General features: G+C 39.0%; 1 protein-coding gene across 1 annotated transcript in view; it reads left to right on the top strand.

The window, feature by feature from the left end:
* The window catches only part of LOC113351077 (cyclin-D-binding Myb-like transcription factor 1), a 6705-nt gene extending 680 nt beyond the window's left edge, over positions 1-6025 (top strand). The window contains exons 3-13 of the mRNA XM_026595141.1: positions 5-280; positions 1143-1227; positions 1474-1649; positions 2818-2902; positions 3117-3228; positions 3357-3469; positions 3897-3994; positions 4112-4188; positions 4802-4876; positions 5230-5292; positions 5591-6025. Of these exons, the coding sequence (XP_026450926.1) occupies positions 5-280; positions 1143-1227; positions 1474-1649; positions 2818-2902; positions 3117-3228; positions 3357-3469; positions 3897-3994; positions 4112-4188; positions 4802-4876; positions 5230-5292; positions 5591-5753 (1323 nt within the window). The 3' untranslated portion in view covers positions 5754-6025. The remainder of the gene's footprint in view (positions 1-4; positions 281-1142; positions 1228-1473; positions 1650-2817; positions 2903-3116; positions 3229-3356; positions 3470-3896; positions 3995-4111; positions 4189-4801; positions 4877-5229; positions 5293-5590) is intronic.
* The last annotated feature ends 16981 nt before the right edge of the window (positions 6026-23006 follow it).

Raw genomic sequence — 23006 nt, 5'->3', positions numbered from 1 at the left:
GAAGAAGAAGAAGAAGAAAAAGAAAGGGACCAAATCGGATGCAAATATTGGAGATGTTGAAACACAAAACAATCTCGGAAGCACAAATGAGCATTTGAGGAACTCGGGTACCAAAAAATCATCCAAAAGAGTAAAATTTTCTAATCATGTAGAAGTCTTCCCTGCAGCTGATGACCAAGATGATCAGGAGGAAGACGCAGGAACTGAGTTGGTTCAATGTAAGCGGTTTACGAGGGAAGAAGATCAAATAATCAAAGATGCTGTTCACAGGTATATGGAGGTATGTTTATGGTATAAATAGAATTAATATCTACTAAAATTTGTACTTTGCTAGGCAGTGTGTGGTCTTGCCATAATTTACTAGAGTAGAAACTCATTCAATGTTCTGTGTGCCTGTCATAATGCACGTCGAGACACATTGCCTTACCAGTACTCGTTGTGACGAACACATACATCCCATATTCATGCACTTTCACAATCACATACGGTTATGAACATTAAACTACTTTAGAGGAATTGGTTTTTGTCGTAAGCATACCTTCATGCCTGAAATGCCATGTTTATTTTCTCTGACCGACTATTTTGATCACAATATTGTTTCAATTTGTTTTTCATTGAATACGCTTGGTTATCATGCTATCAGTGAATATTCTAGTATTTATTTTAAATGAGCATGCTGTTTTATAAGACAAATGACACATGTATTACATTGCTTGGTTAAATGGTTTATAGGAGTTTTCTTCTCTGATTTTCTTAGTTAATATTCCAGTTAGTAACAAATGGCGTGCTCTTAAGTATCATAAATTTGGCAAAGGATTCATGGACCTTAGGAAATATCTTAGGGTTTATGTATCACCTATTATAAATATCTTCTATTCTATAGATTTTCATTGTGGTATGTAGGATGCAACTTAGTTTAGTGGATTTGCTAGAAGTAATTTTTTCATTTGGTAACATGTTTTAGGGGTCCCTGGTAGAGAAACACACCAGGGAAGCATGACTGTGGCCCCCAGAATATAATGTTTGCCACCTCCAATATCCAGCATCTAGACACCAGATTCCCATGTTCATTACTTCTAATCCTAATTTTTTATTGATGGTAGAGCACCACATTAATAGTCATATTCCGTTGATGTTCTTAGATACATGAATTGGGTGAGGACGGCTTGGATATGATTCTGCACTCCGAGAAACATCCAAATATAAGAGGATGTTGGAAGGAAATAGGTGAGTGTACTCTTTCCATATATATGTAACAGCATACACAGATGGCATTCTTTTAATTATTCTCATATTGCATTCTTTGCTTCCATTGAATATATAATAGGTTCAAATGATGTGATGAGTGGATGATTCCATTTTCTGAGTTTTTTGTGACAAGAAAAGCATGTTTGTATTCAGTATGAATTAATGATGCACTTTCCGTTGTTCCGCAGCAATTATGTAATTTGAAAAGGTATTTGAAACTTTCAGGGGCTGCCTTACCGTATAGGCATGTGAACGCAGTATGTCAGAGAGCACATACTTTGTTTACGAGGGAGGACCAAGATGATGTGGAGGAAAACCCAGGAATGGAGCTGGTTCGAGGTAAGAGGTTCACAAAGGAAGAAGATCAGATACTCAGAGATGCCGTTCATAAGTATATAAAGGTATATTTATGGTATAAATAGAATTAATATCTACTAAAATTTGTACTTTGCTAGGCAGTGTTTTGTCTTGTCATAATTTATTAGAGTAAAAATTCTTTCAGGGTTCTGTGTACCCTTGTTTTGCTCCCATGGTGATGCACGTCGAACACATATTTTCTTACTAGCACATGGGGTGACACATACAACAAAAGTGGAACATGTACCTCACATATTCATGCGTTTTCACCATTACATATGGTGATGAATACTCCCTTCATCCCAAATTAGTTGAGCCATTTGTAGTTTGCACAATTATTAAGGCATGGAAAGAAGGGGTATGTTTAAGTATTTTTTTACAAGTATGCCCTTATGGAAGACGATGGACTAGAGCAGAAGAAACTGTAGTTCCAAGATTTTTTTAATGAAAATTATTAAGAACATTTCTTACCTACTAGATACGATTCGCTCTTCTTAAATATTTGCTCGGCTAAGATTGAGCTGTGCTCGTATATATCCTACAAAGAGTGCCACATCATCAATAATATTAACCCGTACATATATAAAAAGTGACAACTGTGATGATTGTCTTTTTCATTTGTCAAACTCTTTTGTTTATCGGTCATTTTAATTTGTTTTTCATTGAATATACGCTTGGTATTTATGCTTTCAGTGGAAATTCTAGTATTTATTTTAAATGAACATGCTGTTCTGTAAGACAACTTAGACAAGTGACACATGTATACATTGCTTAGTTAAATGGTTCGTATGAGCTCTCTTCTCTATTTTTCTTATTTAATATCCAAGTTAACAACAAATGGCATGATCTAAGTATCATAAATTTCGCAATGGATACATGGACCTCAGGAAATAATAACTTAGACTTTATGTATCACTCATCGTTAATATCTCTTATTGTATTGTTTGAGATTTTCAATAAATCATGGTACGGAGAATGCAACTTGGTTTAGAGGATTTGCTAGAAGTTATGTTCTCATTGATAACACATCCTGGGGGCTCGTGGTAGAGAAATACACCAGGTTAGCATGACTGTGGCCCCCAGAATATCATGTTTGCCACCTCCAATACCCAGCATCTAGACACCAGATTCCCATGTTCATTACTTCTAATTCTAATTTCTTATTGATGGTAGAGCACCACACTAATAGCCATAATCCACTGATGTTCTTAGATACATGAATTGGGTGAGGACGGCGTGGATATGGTTCTGCACTCGGGGAAACATCGAAATGTAAGAGGATGTTGGAAGGAAATAGGTGAGTGTACTCTTTCCATATATATGTAACAGCATACACAGATGGCATTCTTTTAATTATTCTCATATTCAATTCTTTGCTTCCATTGAATATATAATAGGTTCAAATGGTCTGATGAGTCGATGATTCATCAGAAAAGCATGTTTAACGATGCACTTTCCATTGCCTGTTCCACAGAAATTATATAATTTGAAGAGGTATTTGAAACTTTCAGGCGCTTCCATACCGTATAGGCCTACCGAAGCAGTATATCAGAGAGCACATACTTTGTTTACGAGGGATGAATCACGGAAGTGGACTGAGGATGAAAAAGCGTTTGTCTTAAAGTATGTTTCGTAATGTTGGCGTTTGTTGCTTTCTACACGTGCAGTATGCTTGAGTGAATATAAGTTTTGTTCTCTACTTCGGATTTTTTTGGTACATTCTAAGCATATGCCACAATCTTAAACTTTAGGTATTATGAAAAGCATGGACCAGACTGGAAAACGATGGCCGAAGTCCTTGGAAAGAATCGATATCATGTTAAGGATATATGGCGTCGGATATATCGTACGGGTCTTAGAAAGGGTAAACTGCTTTCTCTTTTTCCATATTTTCTTTTCTGTTGTCGGCTTGCTTATCTTGAATTCTAATTAGAAAAATATAATTAGATTGTATTATGTCTACCTTGATAACCATAAAGCGAGAACGTTTGTGTCATCGAACTTTGAGTTTATGAAACATATATCAGTGTATATTTCTGTTCACAGCTCAGTTTCAAGTAAAAAATTTGTATGAGTTGCCTCTTCTTTCCTGAGGTCTATTTACTGTGAACACGAGCAGTATGCAGTCACTCCATTTTTAAGGGATGAAGGTTGAGTTTGTTAGTTTCAAGTGGATTAGCTTTTGTTTCTGATTGTGATTTTTTAACATGCAGTTGTTTAGTTGGAAATTGAAACTTCAGCCATTAAGAAATAACTTAGATAATGATTGCGTTTTTTTTCCATCGAAACAGGTAAGTGGACTCAAGAGGAGTATCAGTCCTTGTTTAATTTAGTAAACATGGATTTGCGAATGCATGTGTGCGAGGAAAAGAAATTAAAGCATGGCATGGTTAGTATGAGATGAGTTGGAAAGCTTAAGTAGTAATTGAGTGGCAATTCATCTAATTTTCAAGTTTTAGCGAAGGTACATATTATCTATTTTTAAGTTTCTCAAGTCTTTGCGCAGATACGTGACAATATCGGTTGGAAAGCAATTAGTAAGAGTTTAGCTACCCGGACAGATATGGATTGCTGTACCAAATGGTACGTTTTAACAATGTTATTAATTCAACTTTGAATTCGTTGTTTTATACCGTAACTTCTCGAAGATGGTCATCGTTTTTGTGAACTGCTTTCATTACCGATGTTTTGATTCAAAGTTGAACGACCATTCAGTATTGAAGCATAGTCTAAGAGAAAGGAATCTAAGATAACTTAGATGCAGGATTCATATCATCCACATCCCCACCAGGCAGCATCTCAGTATTAGAGATCAAGTCACTCTTGGGAGCCTTTGTACACAAGCTATTCATATTTTATATGCTATCTTACTCTCTCCTTTCATCAGTTTGGACATTTATCAGAATCTTTAACATAACATGAGCTTCAGATTTTTCAGTGAGTTCTGGCCAAAGTATATAGATCGTGTAAATGTGAATCACTTTCCACTTCCTGAAATTAATAAAACTAGAAGTTTAAACGCTGAAGTATTTTATTTCCTGGTGGGTCTGCAATGTATTCGAACTCCTTGACCAGTAAGCTTTGCTTTTAAGGATGGTTAATGCAGATTTATGTGTAGTTTAACCCCATAGTACTCGGTAATTTGATTTGTGAATCGTCTCTCGTTTCTTGATGATTGAATCATTCTCCATTTCAGGTATAAACAATTATCATCATCCATGGTGAAAGAAGAAAAATGGGCCGACGTAGACGATTATTGGTTGCTGGATGAGTAAGGAACTTGTCTTTGGCTATCTAATTTTGTTGCAGTAAAATAGTAATGTCTGGTTTCATGGCATCTATTTTCTAATCTTATTGTGTAACCTGTCATATGATGAAAAACATCTTATCTTAAGAGGAAAAAAAGGAAATCTGTTCCTATCATTTCAAAATACTATTACCCCCGTTTCAAGCCTAATTTTTTGAAATGGAGGGAGTAGGAAACAAAAAAAAAATGCTGCATAAAAAAGTGTTGTTGAATCCATCATTATTTTTTTTTGTAAACAAAAACTTAATTTAGCAACTGTCTCTTATGATTGAAGCTCATATAAGTGTAATCCAAATATCAAATTACTGGAATTGCAGACTTCTTAGGCTGGATGCTTGCTGTGTTGAAGATGTTGACTGGGATAATCTTCTGGAGCATAGGTAAGCGAGTCGACTGAAGCTGATGCCTCAAGCACTTTATTGGATACTTTGTTTTATGTTCAATTCGTATGATTTCTTGAAACCATTTTTTAATGTTGGTATAGCTTATAAATTGTTTTACTTTTGTAAAACATGAAAACAAATAAAAAAAAAAACTGTTATTCTAATAAATAGCTAAATTTCACCTTTCAAATTGAAAGTCAATACCTTGTTTGAAAAGTCCACATTACTCATGGGAAAACTTAACCATTTTTGAAGAACTTATCTCTTCTAATTCTGTTTGATGTGTTGGTTGCAGGCCTGGAGATATAACTCTTAAACGTTGGAGACAGATGGTAAATCACATTGGTATACATGGACTGCTTTCCTTCGCAGAACAAGTAGAAGTGCTCGCCAAGCGCTATTGTCCTGAGCTACTTGAAGTCAGAGAAGCTCTTGACAGCAGACCTGTGGTTGATTGAGGTGTGGATGTAGGAGGTGCCGGCTCAACAGAGAAGATGGCAGAAAGTCCAGCCCAGAACAAAAGGACTACTCTCTACAGACTAAATTGGTGCTTAAAAACATTTATTTGATTCTCATAGTTCCATATGTCTGAAGTAGTTTTTATGTACTTGGTGAGGCAATTAAATGTTACATAGTTGAAACCACTGTGGTCTGACACTGAAAAACTGTCAATAGACAAAATTCATCAACACCTGTATTTCAGGTTACTTGTGAATTAACCTTTTATGAACTGTGCGTCAGTCTGTACAAACTCTTGCTTCCTGTAACTCTAGGTTCATCCTTCAACATGCCAATACCTTTAATCTGTTCATAAGAGAATCTCTCCCTCAACCACCGCTCAGCTCTCTTCATAGTCGAGGATTTGCGAAGTTCATATCTACTCAAGACAACTATGACAGGAGCGAATTTGTTCAAAAATGTGGCGGCTTCTGCGATCTGTTATGATGGTAATGATAGTGGTACTAGTAGTGTCTGTTAATGAAGCTCATCATCTCTCTTATGGACACTACAAGACTTCATGTCCAAATGTTGAAGCCTTAGTCAAGGATACACTTGCACCCATTTTGGCGACTGATGCTACTGCTCCTGCATCGTTCTTGAGGCTCATGTTTCATGACTGTCAAATTCAGGTACCTCTTTCAACTTTTGAAGTTTTACAACTTGAGCTTGGAAAAAAGAAGACATAGATTGTCAGGTAAAACTAGAAATTCAAAAGAATCTGAATTTGGTTATAAATTTCACCATAAATTTCACAATATAATGAGGAATTAGAACATATTAACAAGCCTATGTTGTTCGCTCAACTAAAACATTTGGACAAAAAGTAGAGGCGTCGTCTTTAGAACTCAAACTGGTTGTTTCCTGCTGCTCGCCACTGGAGGAGTTGCCATAATCCAGAGATTTTCTAAAGTTCTTTAAATAACTGGTTATTGAGAGACGACTTGTAACCTCCTTTAGTTTTTCCTGCAACTGAGTTAATATACCATGCAATACAGATTTTGCATCCTTCCGCAATGCATCCACCACATCCTGCCAAGATTCATTGTACAGGCATTTTATGCACCCAAGCTGTAGCACTTTGAAGTGATGCTCGAGACGTATACTTTCTGGGTTGATTGCGTTATCCACAATCTTCTGTAACAATTCCTCGGTACCTTTGACCAACTCAAATTGCCTATCTCGTTCGCATCTGTCATCTTCGCTTCTAAACAGGTTCTTTTCATAAGCATTTTTCTTGAAATGGTATGTATCACCACCTGTGCTAGTACTCTCTGTAGACACCCAAGAATCATTCAGTACTGCAACTCCAAGTTCCGTCCTTCCGCTAGCTGAAATTCTTTCAGTCGAAGGCTGATAACTTGGGTTATCTTTTTCGCAGTTCATGAGACGGTCAATCATGGTTTCCTCAAATTTCTTTCTTTTTGAAGATGGAGACTCAGAACTTGAAGCTGGAGACTCAGAACCTATCTCCCTTTCATCCTTTTGGGGTTCTTGCTGCACTTTATCATCATTCGCTGTTCTCGGAAACGCGACACATCCATATTGCCGCAAACCACCAACCATATCTTTCAATTCACCTTCTGAAATTCTCTTTTTGCTATAAAGATAAAGACACTTCAAGTATTTCCTGCAGTCATCAGGGTTTGTAAACTTCTCCTTCCTCATGACTTTCTCAAAGAATTTGTAGTTTCGATGATAATCACCTCCATATAAAGACATCTTCTTATTGGAGTCTTCTGCTTCAACCCTTTTTGTTGATTTCGATAATACGCGATCATCTTTCTTCAATTGCATATTCTTCAGGCAAGAATATCACGTTAAATCCATGAATAAGGTTTGAATGATCTCTAAAGCTTTCCTTGATCCTTGTAGTTACGAACTCCACATTGGTGGTGTCGTAAGTTGGCAAGGAGTTGTATTCTTTCATCACTTGAAGGAATTCATTGTATTTTGGTGTTTTTTGAACAGCTTTTATGTAAGCAAAATAATCTTCTTCTCTAGGTGTCTTCATCTTCATCGGCGCTTAATCAAAACTGAACAAAACCTTGATAACTGATCACAGACAGAACCCTTACTGGAAAAGACAGAAATAAAGATCGCACGAAGAAAATATATTACTTGAAAATCAATGAGTATATAATGAAAAAGTTAGGGTTTTTAGTAGTTGGAGTCAGGGAATTTTGTAAGTTTTCCTTTGCCGCAATCTCTAGGGTTTTTTCTTGATCAAATTTGTGATGAACACGAGTGGAATGAAACAGGATATTTATTTTGCTTGGGGCGCCATGAAATATGTTCCATGCAATGTACGTAGTCGAATTCCGTGTTTCGGTCAGTCTCTGTGGGGACCGAGACACTGGAACAACTTTATGTCGGGGAGATTTTTGATGAAATCTTGGAGTAATTATGGAAATTGAGTTTTCAGGTTTTATACTTATGGTATGCATGTATGTCAAACATTTTTTACACATAATTGTGTGTATATATATAATGAAATACCATAAATTTCTAAAATGAGAAGCAAGTCTTCCTTCAAGTTAGTAGAAAATCCAATTACGGTGGAGTCAACTGAAATTTAACCAAGAATTTTAGCAATTTCCGGCGAAATTCAACTACCTATTTCTGGCGGAATCTTGACCATCTCGGCCAATATTGACTACACTGGTTCTAAGACACCCGGTCAATAGGTTAGGTTTTCATATCCTGTTTGGAAGTTTGGATACTCCGTTAGAAGTTACTTTTCGGGCTTATTAAAGTTGAAATGTCCACTGTTTGTTTAGCAATGCAACTTTAGAATGAGCTATAAAAGTAAAAACGTTGACTCGTCGTCAATAGGTTTTTTCATTTCAGAAGCCCAATTTTATTTCAGAAGTTAAAAGTAGAAAAAAATCATAAAAAATAGACTTTTATATTTTTAGTGATTTTAAATTATTATTTAATTGTAATTTCAAATTAATTTCTGATTTTTCGACTTGCTTAAGTCGGAAATTAATTTCTCAAGATGTGTGCGTATATCTTCGTGGAATTTATTAGGACTCACTTGGCAAATACTCCCTCCGTACCACATATATAGGCGGAGGGACCAATTCTCTTAGATTAAGAAACTTTTTTGATTTTATACATTTCTATGTTTTTTCTTGTTTTACCCTTAATTATATTCCCAATGTTAGAGACATATACTCAATTGCGATGATTCCCAAGCAAATAAATAGTGGTAATATAAGTAAAATGTCGTTTTGAAATTTGGACTCCGCCTATATAGTGGTACAAGGAAAAATGAAAATTCCGTCTATATAATAGGTACGAAGGGAGTACTCTAGATGTTTTCCATATTCTTTTCATGTATTACGTAGGTTCTTTTTGAAACCTATTTTGAGAAAGACCAAAATGTTTTGAGGCATACTCAAGGTTCGGCTAACAATCTATTTTTTTTTGCCTAGGTTCGGCTGATAACTTTTCAGCCGAACTTAGACAAATGTATGCCTCAAAACATTTTGATATGCTTCAAAACATATTTCTTCTTTTTTCCCGTTCGATTTTCGCTCTAGTGGTTTTCGATATTCTTTTCGTGTCCTAGTTTATTTTTCCCTAAGTGATTTTTGTTCATGCATTGTTGGTGTTTTTCTTTCAATCTCATGTATCCATAATTTGTTTTATTTTATTTCGAAATAAGAAAACATAAACAACTTAAGACCTCAAAGAAAATCATTACTTATCCATCTTATCACTAGGCCCATATTTAAACCAATGCTTGATGTCATGTTCTATTTAAAATCAATAGCACTAAAGGTAGACCAAATCTTTGTGGATTTGTAATGCAATTTTAGGTTTGAACTTTAGATCCTTACTTTGTTAAGGATACATCTATTCTCACTCATTCAAAGTCGTAACTACAGCTGTATCCTTCCAATATATAGCTGCCAAATTATGTCGACATTCTAATGTATGTCAATCATGTATTTTTGGTATACAAAACTTGTAATATCTTCTGTAATAATAGCCGTATATGGGTCTATATATTGAATGAGAATCCACAATATCAACTGTGGAACATTTCACCAAACTATCGTGTTCTGTCTTGGCATCGAGTCAAAAGATCCAAAACTCACGCATTTCACTATGGATGAAACTTCAACACTTCATCAAATACACATAAATCATCTGATCAGTGTCAAACTCAATGACAACAACTATCTCCTATGGGTGACACAGTTTAAACCTCTTCTCAAAGGTTACAAACTACAAGGTTTTGTTTATGGTGCAATGGCAAAACCCGCAAAAACCATACCTGCTACTGAAGAAGGTGCGCAACCAACTCCTAATCCTGCTTATGCAAAGAATGAGGAACAAGATCAAATACTCTTAGGATAGATCCTTTTCTCTTTATCTGAAGGTGTACTAGGTCGAGTTTCAGGTCTCTCAACATCACAAGAAGTATAGGAAGCTCTTCAAAGGAGATATGCACCAAAAACCAAAGCTCATCAAATGAACCTGAAAAGACAACTACACAGTCTTCGCAAAGGTAATAGCTCAATGCAAAATTATTTCTCGAAAACTAAGCAACTTTTTGATGCAATTGCAGCATCTGGAAAACTCCTCTCTGAAGAGGATATGCAGGAATCAATTCTAGCTGGACTAGATCAGGCTTATGAATCTATTGTCACATCCTTAAGCATTGTCGACAAGATCGACATGGATTCTTTTCAAGCTCATCTGCTTTCATTTGATCTCTGTCTTGAACAACAGTTAGCCGTTTTGCAACAACCTCTAGCCAATGTTGCTGCCTCATCAAACTCCAGACTATTTGAGAAGCAAGACCAAAGGAGATACTCAAAAAATCTTCCACAAAATCAATCCAACCGTCAGCCTAGAAACATGTATCCAGGTGAAGGTCCTTGTGAGATCTGCAAACGCAAGAATCATGATGCTCGATTCTGTTGGTTTCGTAACAAAGTGGACAACAACAAACAACCAGCTGCATACTTGGCTCTCCCTGGTGGTCCTTCTAATAACAACTGGGTGAATGATACAGGTGCAACTCATCACCTAACTGTAAATCTCAACAATCTCAACGTTCGGCATGAGTATGATGGCACTGAACAAATGCGTGTAGGAAATGGTGAGGCTCTCCATATCGAAAATATTGGTAATGCCTCATTTACTCATAATAGCAGATCTTTTCATTTAAACAATGTCCTCCATGTTCCTCAAATAAAGACCAACTTACTTTCAGTCTCTAAATTCTGCAAAGATAATAAAGTTTTCTTTGAATTCTATGCAACTTCTTTTGTTGTGAAGGAAATCCAGTCGGGGACAACCCTGTTGCAAGGCAGATTTAAGAATAGGCTCTATGTCTTTGATGTTGTTCGAGAGATTCAACATACAATACCAGTTGCTCTACTAGCCAATACAATCCCTCTACGGTATCAAAGATTGGGTCACCCAATGCTTCGCACTGTTTTTAAGATGATTAAAAATATCTCCCTTCCTGTTTCAAATAAGAATTTTGATTATTGTCACTCTTTTCATATGAGCAAGAGTCATAAACTTCCATTTCCTACTAGTAGTATAATTATTGATGAACCATTGAGTTTAATTGTTGCTGATTTATGGGTTTCACCGCATGTTTCAAAAGATGGTCTAGATATTATCTGCTTCTTATAGATGTTTACACACGCTATACTTGGATTTATCCACTAGCTAGAAAATCAGATGCCTTTCCTATATTTATTCAATTCAAAAAGATGATAGAAAATCAAACAAATCATAAACTCAAGGTCTTTCAATCAGACAATGGTGGAGAGTTTAGGAAGTTCACTTCTTTCCTTAATATTTCTGGTGTTATACATATATTTTCATGTCCTCACACATCTGCACAAAATGGCATTGCTCAAAGACGTATTAGACATATCACTGAGTTAGAATTATCTCTCTTCTTTAATGCCTCCATGCCAAAATCCTACTGGGTAGAAGCTTTCTCAACTACATGTTATCTTATTAACATACTACCTGCATCTTAACATGAGGCCAAATCTCCACTCCAACTCTTATACAACAAAAAACCTGACTGCTCCTTTTTAAATGTCTTTGGATGTCTGTGTTACCCATGCCTTCTCCCATATGTCTCTAATAAGCTTGAACCTAGATCACTACCGTGTGTATTCATTGGTTACAGTGGCGCTCCCATTTGCTTCCAAGCAACAAGTATTTATCACTAAACCCATTTCCAAGCCATCCATATCCACAAAAATATTTGCATCATCCACTTTTTCTAATTCATCTCATGAGAACATTGTTTTCAACTATCCTCTCCTATGCTACATACTCCACCAATGTCACCTAGTATGGATAATTTGCAGTCACCACCTATGTCTCCAAATTTGGATAATGTGTAGTCAACTTTAAATACAACAGCACCAGAATCTACCGCAGTAATCACTTCTGCATAAACAACTACTTCGGCAACAACACCACCATTTATGTTACAGCCGGCTCCATTAGCTCCAGCAGCTCCACCGGCTCCATCTGGACCACCTACACAACATCATATGATCACTAGAGCTAGAGATGGTATCAAGAGACCGGTCAACAAGCTTTGTCTTATAGCAAGAAAATATCCACTTGTAGAGACAACATTCACCACTCCATCGTCTTATACAGAAGCATCGAAAAATCCAATATGGATACCTCCTATGGATGATGAGATTAATGCTAACATTCTTAATGTTACGTGGAGCTATGTACCACATGAACCATGGATTAATTTGATTGGCTCGAAATGGGTTTTCAAGATTAAACAGAAAGCAGATGGTACAATTGACAGACCAAAAGCTCGACTAGTGGCTAAAGGATACAATCAAAGAGAAGGTTTTGATTATGACGAAACCTTCAGTCTTATGATTAAACCAAGCACTATCAGACTTGTCTTGTCAATTGCAGTGGCAAACGGTTGGTCCTTGCGACAATTAGATGTTCAGAATGCTTTCTTGCATGGTGTTCTGACAGAAGATGTTTATATGAAACAACCAGTTGGTTATATTCATCCAGACTATCCAACTCATGTTTTCAAGTTGAACAAGTCAATCTACAGCCTGAAGCAAGCTCCATGCACTTGGTGTTCAAGGATTAACACGTATATAGTTGAGCCGGGTTTCAAAGGGTCTGTTGCATACAATTCACTCTTTATCGAAAAGAATTCATATGGAGTAACTTATGTCTTAATCTATGTCGATGACATTATCATCACAATTCTTCTCTTATTACAAACCTAATATCTGCTCTGAATTATGCTTTTGCAATCAAAGATTTAGGCGACCTCAGCTACTTCTTTGGAATAGAAGTTATTAAGCAAAAAGAATCAGTTTTGTTGAGCCAACAAAAATACATCACTGTTATGCTTAAACAGACAAAGATGGATGCTGCAAAACCAGTTGCTACTCCCTTGGTTATGAACCCTAAAATCAGCAGATTGGGACACAAAGATTTTGGGATCCAACTCTTTATCGAAGTGTCTGTGGAGCATTGCAGTATCTACATCTCACTCGTCCTGATATTGCTGTCGCAGTAAACAAAGTGTGCCAGTTCATGCAAGACCCTTACATCGAGCATTGAGAGATAATCAAACGCATACTCAGGTATCTCAAGCACACAGTTCAACATGGTTTTGTTTTACGAAAATCTTCAGATATCAGTCTTCATGCCTACTCTGACTCTGATTGGGGTGGGAGTCTCGATGATCGTAGATCCACTAGTGGATACTACATCTATTTTGGCAATAATCTTGTATCTTGGAGCGCAAGGAAACAGAAAATTTTTTCCAAGTCGAGTACTGAAACAGAATATAGAGGCATAGCCATAGCAACTTCTGAACTAATATGGCTTCAATCATTGCTAAAAGAACTTGGTGCTGAAGTAAGAGATCCGTCAATCTGGGGTGACAATTTATGGGCTACATATCTCACATCCAATCCAGTTTTTCATGCTCGTATGAAGCACATAGAAATTGATTATCACTTTGTGCGTGAAAGAGTAGAAAACAAGCAACTTCTGGTACGGTTCATCTCGACTAAAGATCAAGTAGCTGACATCTTCACTAAGGGTTTGTCAGTACCAAGGTTTCTTTATCTCAGGAACAAGTTGAACATTCAACAACTCATGTTCAACTTGAGGGAGGATGTTATGGATATAGATATTCTCACTCATTCAAAGCCGTAACTACAGCTGTATCCTTCCAATCTATAGCTTCCAAATTATGTCGACATTCTAATGTCTATCAATCATGTATTTTTGGTATACAAAACTTGTAATATCTTCTATAATAATAGTCGTATATGGATCTATATATTGAATGAGAATCCCCAATATCAACTGTGGAACATTTCACCAAACTATCGTGTTCTGTCTTACCTTTCCGACGATGGAATCACCACCCAACCACCAACGGATTCTTTTTTGGCATTTTAATCGTTTAGTTTAAAAAAAATTAGGTATCTGTCTCTCTGTAATCTACCCAATTTCACTACAACTACTAGTATTATGTGAATTCTCCATTCTTCTACCAGAAAAACATCCCCATCCAGAACGTTACGTTACATCAGGAAAATTTGTTCCTTAATTAAAAGAATTTTGTATAGATATCCACTCTCTAAAAAGTGTTCATGCTTAATGTTTTCATATTATCAAAATGTTGATTACCAAGATAAAGTAATCAAGTTATTTGAGTGTCTCTTCACATTAGGCTAGTATAACTATTAGCAAGTATAACACAAATTGGTGATAAAAATGCTGGAACAGTTTTGTATGTACACCTTTCATCATCCACCACGTGTACAGAAAGAGACACGTGGAAGGCATGCAAAACAAGGTATCAAAACATGATATCAAACATCCCATCAGAAGATGCCACCGGTCAGCAGATCTGACGGTCAGGGACAGAGGATCACAGAGGTATGATGGCTCAGGGGAGCACCAGATAATACCCCTTGGGTGTTATCACACCCAATCCCGAGGAAGATCCCAGATCAACGGCCGAGAGGAAGTTTGGCTGACACAGATGTGACCAGACAAAGAGACACTTGTCTGACACGAGCAGACATCCATCTACCCGCATTAAATACCAAAGAGATATACACGTGTCAATCATCTCGTGGAAGAGGCGAGGATAATCCTTCGTATTCAAGATCAGGCCGCAGCATATGCCGAAGACCTCTGCGTAATAGGCACAAAGCACAAGAAGATAAGATTACAACGGCGCCTCAGAAATGGGAACCACGTTCCAACCCTATAAATACCCCTCTCCACTAAGAGAGAAGGGGTCGACCAATTTAGAGCAATTATAGGAGAATATAGGAGAGAGAAAGAGGAAGAGTAAGTAGTCCCCCTACTTCCACAGACCTATGTATACTCTAAAGTCATTCGACTATCTTTGTATCCATTCAATACATAGTGAAACACCATCCTCGTGGATGTAGGCCTTAGTGCCGAACCACGTAAATCTGTCTTATTTACATTTCAGCACCTTACATTCAGCGTTAAACTTCATATGCTTTACATTTATACTTGATTCTTGGTTTATTCCTTTATAAGAACATTATTTATGATAATATTCGACTAGACAATGACAAGCCCGAAGGCTTCGAGTCGATGAATCGATATAATCATCCCCTTTACGCATACGACGTACAATTCTAGAATTAGGATGTATGCGAATATTTTTTGTGAACACGTGGATGGCTTTGTGATTTATGTGTTCACAATCTGGCGCTAGAAACAGGGACTTTGTCCCGGTAAAAGATTTATCTTGTCCTGTGATTTCACCTTAAACGCGCATTATGGTGGTTCCCTATTCTGGGGTTCAGCGTGCTTTCAAAACCTTTTTTTATTCTGAGTTCAGCGTGCTTTCAAAACCTTTTTTATTCTGGGTTCATGGTCTTCATTTTCACAAACACCGTTTCAAAGCAGACAAATCCACGATTATCTATCAGAGATTTGCACGTGAGGCGTTTTTCTTTTAAAACTAAGACTTAATAATCCAGATTCATGAGTTCTCGCGACGGATCTACCTTTTCAAGAGTTTTCATTTTCAAAAGTAGTCTGAAAACAAGGTCCATGATTGTTTATTAGAGGATTTGTATTGAAAAAACTAGATCGATGGAGTCTTTACACTTCTCTTTTATTAAGGCCCTTGGGAAGCTCATTTCCTTCTATTCCAATAATCTTGCGGATACGAATGACACTAACCCGATCCTCGTGGATATCTTTGGTTCTTTTTATTTATTCCCCTATGAAGAAAAAGATTAAAAATGGAAAATATACTAGAGGCAGGAAAAACCAAAGCCTCATCAAATGAGACACTGAGGATTACCCCGGTCATGACCCGAAGCAAGCAGAAAGGAGATAAAGCTAAAACATCTACTCAGAGGCAGGATGCTGCGGAAATCACCTCACCTATGAACACTAACTCCATTGCAGCCGCGGATCTCAAAGCAGCAGCCACAAAGAACAACACAACTGTTGCGGCCCTCCAGGCTACAGAAGCTAACAAGAATTTGGTTTCAAACCAAATCCATCAACAAAAAGAAGGGGTGGCAGAATCTATGACGCATCAGCCCGCACATCCACCAGTCTTCGGAATGCCATCAACCAACAGTGAGAATCAAACCATACCAGTTGTTTTAGTACCGCGGGTGGAAACTCAACCGAGGGGACCAAACTTGGAGATACCAACAATTGAAGCTGATCCTCGGACACCCTTAATACACAAAGTAGACGAAGGGGGAACTATGGCCGTAGGGGTACAAGCCGGAACTCCCAATCAGGGATCAAACCAGTCCCACCGACTGATGATAGAGCTCGAAGAATTGAAAAAGAGCCAGCAGGTCTACGCAGATGCCGTAGCTCTTCTGGACAGGGAGAACCAATACTTGAAAGATAGGATTGCCCAAAGCACGAAGACTAGTCAACAACTGGACGAAGCAAATTCTAAAGCACCAGAGCCTAATCGAGATCGAAGAATCATCCTAGCAAACGCCGCCAGGGGAAGCAGTGCATCCGATCCGGAATATGTCGTCGAAGACCTAGACTATTATGACAGTGAAGTTCGAAGAAAGAAACGCTCAACTGAGCATGAGAACGTGGGATATTACCGCGCAATGGAGGAGCTGCGTGATGAGATGATGGCTGAGATCAGGCAGTTAAAAGCCAGACAAGGCGGAGGAAGGCTTGAAGAGGTGATGAAAGAAGCTAACTCCACTCCCCTAACTCATCGCCTGGCAAATACCCCCATTCCGTTAAAGTGCCCTGTCCCAACTTTTGAATGCTATGACGGATCCAGTGATCCCGCGGTACATATCCGGTATTATAATCGTATCTTAGACCGATGAAGTCAAAACGACGCCGTCCTCTGTAGATATTTCCCATCAAGTCTGAAGGGATCGGCTTTGTCTTGGTTTGACAACCTTCCACCTGATTCCATCAACTCCTACGATCAACTCGCATAGAAATTCTTGAGAACCTACATGTACAACAAAGTTGTCAACACCGGAATGGATAAACTTTTTTCTCTGGCAATTGGTTACAAGGATAACACGAGGGAATACAACAACAGATGGCACTAGATCTGCCAATCCATAGGGAGTGTGGATCCCGTAGTAAGTATCAACTGCTACAAGTGGGTATTAGACCGAATGAGTCCACTATTTGTTGAGATCCACGGAAGCGTACCTAATACAGAAGGATATCTTCGAATAATTATTGAGAAGTACGCTCGTCTTGAAGAAATACAGCGTGAGAACCCGAGGGCACAAACGCAGAGGTCTCACCTTATCAATTCCGCAGAACAAACCAGCGGGGGCAAAATAAATAGCTCAGTGGAACGTCCTCACGAAGATAGGAAGGAACGAAGAGATGAACGACGAAAAGACGATCGAAAATTCGAAGATAAGGTTTACACGAAGCTCAATGCTAGCTACGCTCCGATCTTGCGAGAGATCAAAAGAAGGGAAAATCTGGAGTGGTCGTTGTTTAAGGGAAAACATCCCCCAAGAACCGAGAAGTCTAAAGATTACTGTGAGTATCATTGCTTCAATGGACACCAGACCAAGAAATGCAAAAACCTCAAAATAATGATCCAAAAATTGATTGATGTTGGCGAACTCAAGCAATACATACGAAAGGAGGTCACCGAGGACAAATCCAAACGAACCAAGCAAATCCAACTTCTAGAATGAAACCGCACAATCAACACCATCTCGTGTTCCGAAGCCGCAGGGCCCTCACTTACAGCGCATATAGGAAAGAGGATACAAAATCAATTCGAAGACCACTTCGAATTATATAAGATTGATGGCGTAGAGGTGGACGATCACGAAGAGTGGATGGACGCACCTATCATCTTCGATACTGAAGATATCGAAGAATATATGGAAGACCATAACGATCCCTTGGTCCTCACACTACCAGTGGCCGTATGTAACCTCAAAAAGATCCTCATCGACGGGGGAAGCTCAGTGAACGTTCTATTCTACGACGCCTTCAAATGGATGAAGCTCCATGATGAACATCTAATGACCTCTTATTACACCATCTACGGGTTCAACAGAGCGCCCACAAAGCTGTTGGGAGACATCGTGTTGCAGGTGAACGCCGGGACCATGAAAGTAGAAACACGATTCAGCGTGGTTGACGCCCCATCCCCCTATAACGCCATTATTGGACGAAAGTGGGTACATAAACTCAAGGGAGTGGATGTATTCGCCAATTATTGGACGAAAAAACCAAAGGATCAAAAATAAAGAAGATGCGAAAGAAAAGGCCATAGACCTGTTCCTCAAGGAAACCACAAGTAAGGGCTTGACAAAGGATGATAATGTCCTTAACACAGAGGCAAGTACTTCAGCAGCCAACGAAGGACAGAAACATACCAAATAGCAATTAAAGAACGTCCCAGTCCTTGGGGACCCGAAGCCGATGTTCACACCAGGGGATCCCGTAAAATAAATCAACATAGGAACAAAAGAAAACCCGAAGATGATAAAAGTAGGGACCATAATGGAAGAAAAAAGAGAAGATTCCTTAACCAAATTACTTAAAGAATACGCGGATATATTCTCCTGGAAGTTAGGAGACATGCCGGGGATTGATCCGAAAATAATCCAACACGAGCTGCGCATCAAACCAAGCACGCCACCTTTCAGGCAGAAAATAAGAAAAGTTGCACCAGAGTATCATAAGGCAGTAGAAAAACAACTTCGGAAACTACTAGAAGCAGGCTTCATCAAAGAAGTCAAATACCCTACATGGATCTCCAACATGGTCGTCGTTCCTAAGAAAAATGGAGGGGTTAGGATATACATCGACTTTACTAACCTCAACAAGGCATGTCCAAAGGACAACTATCCCCTGCCGAGCATAGATCAACTGGTTGAAGCAGTGGAAGGATACGAAGAGCTGTCATTTATGGACGGATATTCTGGTTACAACCAAATATCCCTGGCAGAAGAAGATCAACTACACACATCATTCTACACCCCGCATGGCCTTTATTGCTACACTAGAATGCCCTTTGGACTTCGAAACGCAGGGGCAACGTACCAAAGAATGGTCGATGCTATCTTCAGGCCATGGATTGGTAGTACCCTAGAAGTCTACGTTGATGACATGCTCGTCAAAAGTAGGCTGCGCAGAGATCACCACCAGGACCTGAAAGATATTTTCGAAGCAATGAGGAAACATCACATGAAAGTAAACTAGAAAAATGCACTTTCGGTGTCACCTCAGGGAAATTCCTCGGATATCTGGTAACAAAAAGGGGTATTGAGGTAGACCCCGCGAAGATTCAGGCCATAGTGGAAATGCCATCTCCGAAGAATTTAAAAGAAGTGCAAAAGATCAATGGGGCGAATGTATAAAGTGATCCTGATGTATACTTTTTCCCAAGCGAACATTATATGTGTGCTCGACCAAATTTACTCTTCCACTCTAGTGTAATATCACGGACTAAACCAAAAATTTTTAGTTTTTTTTTAGTTTTTTTGTCTTTGGCTTTGCTCGCGTGATTGCAGTTGCTCAAAGGGACTTAAAAAAGGTGAAATTTCTTGTAACAGCCTAGTTACAAGAAGTTCCAAAATAGATAAGTAGGACGAAAATGGCAAAAAGTGACCGCAAAAGTACCATCTATGTACCTGAAACGATGACGCACATGACTGCAGTAAGAACATTTTTTGGAGTGCACGAATAGTGCGTAGGGTCATTCAACTGGACTCAAAGTTACATGGACAACGGTCAACAGTTGTTCAAATGGACTCAATGTTACAGAGTTAACGGTCAACAGTACGTTTTCGAGTGTTCAGTAGGAGGCATCCGCGTACTTGGATCAGTCAACTGGACTCAATATTACGCAGTCAACTGTCAACAATACGTTTGTTGTAGGAAACAGGACTCAAGGAGTCCTCGTTTGACCAAAACGGTTGTGAAAAATTCTAGTGTGAACGGTAAAAAAATATATAATACCGTCGCCAAAAATTCAAAATGTCGCTTTTGGAATTTTTGGGTCGGAACCGTACATGCCCCGAGTATCAACTTTTTTTAGTCCTTTTCCAACCTATATATTATGTCATCAAGACCCTCAATTCTGCGGAAAGGAATTACACGAAGATCGAACAACTCATCCTAAAATTAGTATGGGATACTCAAAAGCTGAGAACCTATTTCCTAACTCACTTCATCCGCGTCCCATGCAAAGCACCACTGGAAGCAGTCCTCAAAAGCGCGGGAAAAGTAGGTAGAATAGCCAAGTGGAACACCCACCTGTACCAGTTCAACATCATTCATGAAATTCGACATTCCCAAAAATCCCAAGTTTTGGCGGATTTCTTAGAAGACCTCTCCCTGGACAACGATGAAAAGATTAAGGGAGTACCAGAAGCCGACGAGGAAAGCAAGGATCCAGTTGATGTCCTCGAACCCGCGAGTCAAAGACAATGGGAAGTCTTCGTTGATGGTTCCAAAAATAAGGAAGGGGAAGGAATAGGCATTGTCATCACCACCCCAACTGGAGAAAGGATCGTACATGCACTTAGGTTAGAATTCAAAGAGCATACTAACAACATCGTCGAATATGAGGCAGTCGTACATGCCCTCCGCTTAATAATAGAGATGGGGGTAACTGATGTAAGACTGAAAAGTGATTCACAGCTTGTCATGCGGCAAATAGGGATCGAATACAATGTGTACGAAGACACCCTCTCAGCTTACATGGCCTTGGTCCAAACATTGGCATCACAAATTCCGAACATCAAGTTCCGGCACTTATGCAGAAAGGATCTCAGGCACGCGGATGCCCTAGCATATATATCATCCATGCTGAAGGACAAGAGTATCGAAGCTATCAAAATAACAAGGGTATACGAGCCTTCGATTGCATCACAATTTTCCATTGCTACAAATCAAGATACAGTGGAAGAAAATATCGAAGATCAGGCGGGAGAAGACATCCGTCACGATTTTGACGAAGAAGATATCCTGTCAAGAGAAAATCAAGACGAAGATTTCAACAACGAAGATGATTGGAGAATGATGATCCATGCGTTTCTCAAGGATGGAACCTTACCCGCGGATCACAAACAAACCAGGAAAATACTCTCCAAAGTAGGAAGATACGATCTTCGGGGTGGGATCCTGTACAAGAAATCTTTCCTCGGACCGTTACTACGTTTCTTATCCAGGAATGAGGGGCATCGAATTCTAAACGACATCCATTATGGTGACGCAGGGAATCATAGCGGCATGAGATCACTAGCCGACAAAGCAAAAATGCAAGGATATTACTGGCCCACAATGATACAAGATGCTGCAAGAATGTCCCGACGATGTGAAGAATGTTAGCGTTTCGCCAAAAAGATACACGCACCAGCAACAACGTTGAATTCTGTGGATAGTCCGTGGCCATTTGCAAAATGGGGCATAGATATCGTTGGGCCTTTCATCGAAGGATCAGGGAAAAGGCGGTTTTTGATAGTAGCCACATACTACTTTAGTAAATGGGTGGAAGCCAAAGCCTTAGCCAGGATCAGAGACGTGATGTGTTTACTTTCATATTCTAAAACATTATTTGGAGGTTCGACATACCAGCGGAAATCGTTTCCGATAATGGTAAACAATTACAGGGGAAAAACATAGACATGCTCTTCGACACTTTCAAAATAAGGAAAAAAAGTCCACCCCCATATACCCTCAAAGCAACGGACAAGCGGAAGCTACTAACAAGACCCTCGCCCTTATCCTCAAAAAGCAATTAGACGAACACAAGGGGCGATGGTGTGAACAACTACACAATGTATTATGGGCATACATGACAACACGAAGATCTGCCACTGGGGATTCCCCATTTCTCCTCACTTACGGAGCTGAAGAAGTCATCCCAACAGAGATCCTCATGCCAACCACAAAGACGGAAGCATGGGAGAAAAATATCACAACAGACATGATGTTAGAGAGACTGGACGACCTGGAAGGAACGAGGGAAGCAACATTGCAAAAGATGGAAAATTATCAACGGAGACTAGCGAGAGAGTACAACAAAAAGGTTAAGCTTCGAAATTTTGTAGAAGGGCAGTATGTGCTAAGAACAATCCCGCAGTATCAACGAGAGAAGAAATGGGGAAAGTTAGCACCTACATGGAGAGGACCTTTTATAATACACGACATTGCGAGAAACAGTTCCTACTATCTTCGAAATCTGAAAGGCGAGGTCCTCCGGCACCCTTGGAATGCTAAATGGCTCAAACCGTACTACCCATAGGAGCATCACAGCTTTGCATCTGCGTGAAGAATACCAGAAGAAGAAGGCAGCGTAACCGCTTTACATGTTTCTATCTCTGGACGAGGAGTAGCAGGCCTCAACCTATCAATCAAACAAACTTTTTGGGAAATCTTCAGGGAAAACGAAATGGTCAAAAGGCCCGCTGGATGAACGCATGTACATTACATAATAAATTAACAATATTAGGGAAAGTAGTTAATCTACAATCTCTCAGGGCTCCCCTATCAGTGTCTATGAGTGTAAGACCAGGGGGAAGGCACCCAGCAGAAAGAGATACCCAACCAATTTTAAGGCAGGGGGTCGACGGAATGGGTGCATGTAAATATTTTCAAATAAGCATTCCATATCCTAGAACGCTGCCTCGGCCCCCACCGTTTGGGAATCCTCTGGCCCA

Source organism: Papaver somniferum, chromosome 2 (genome assembly GCF_003573695.1).
Source record: "Papaver somniferum cultivar HN1 chromosome 2, ASM357369v1, whole genome shotgun sequence".
In the NCBI taxonomy this organism is placed as follows: domain Eukaryota; kingdom Viridiplantae; phylum Streptophyta; class Magnoliopsida; order Ranunculales; family Papaveraceae; genus Papaver; species Papaver somniferum.
Note: the sequence above shows the minus strand (reverse complement) of the source record. Positions and strands in the feature narration are given on the sequence as shown.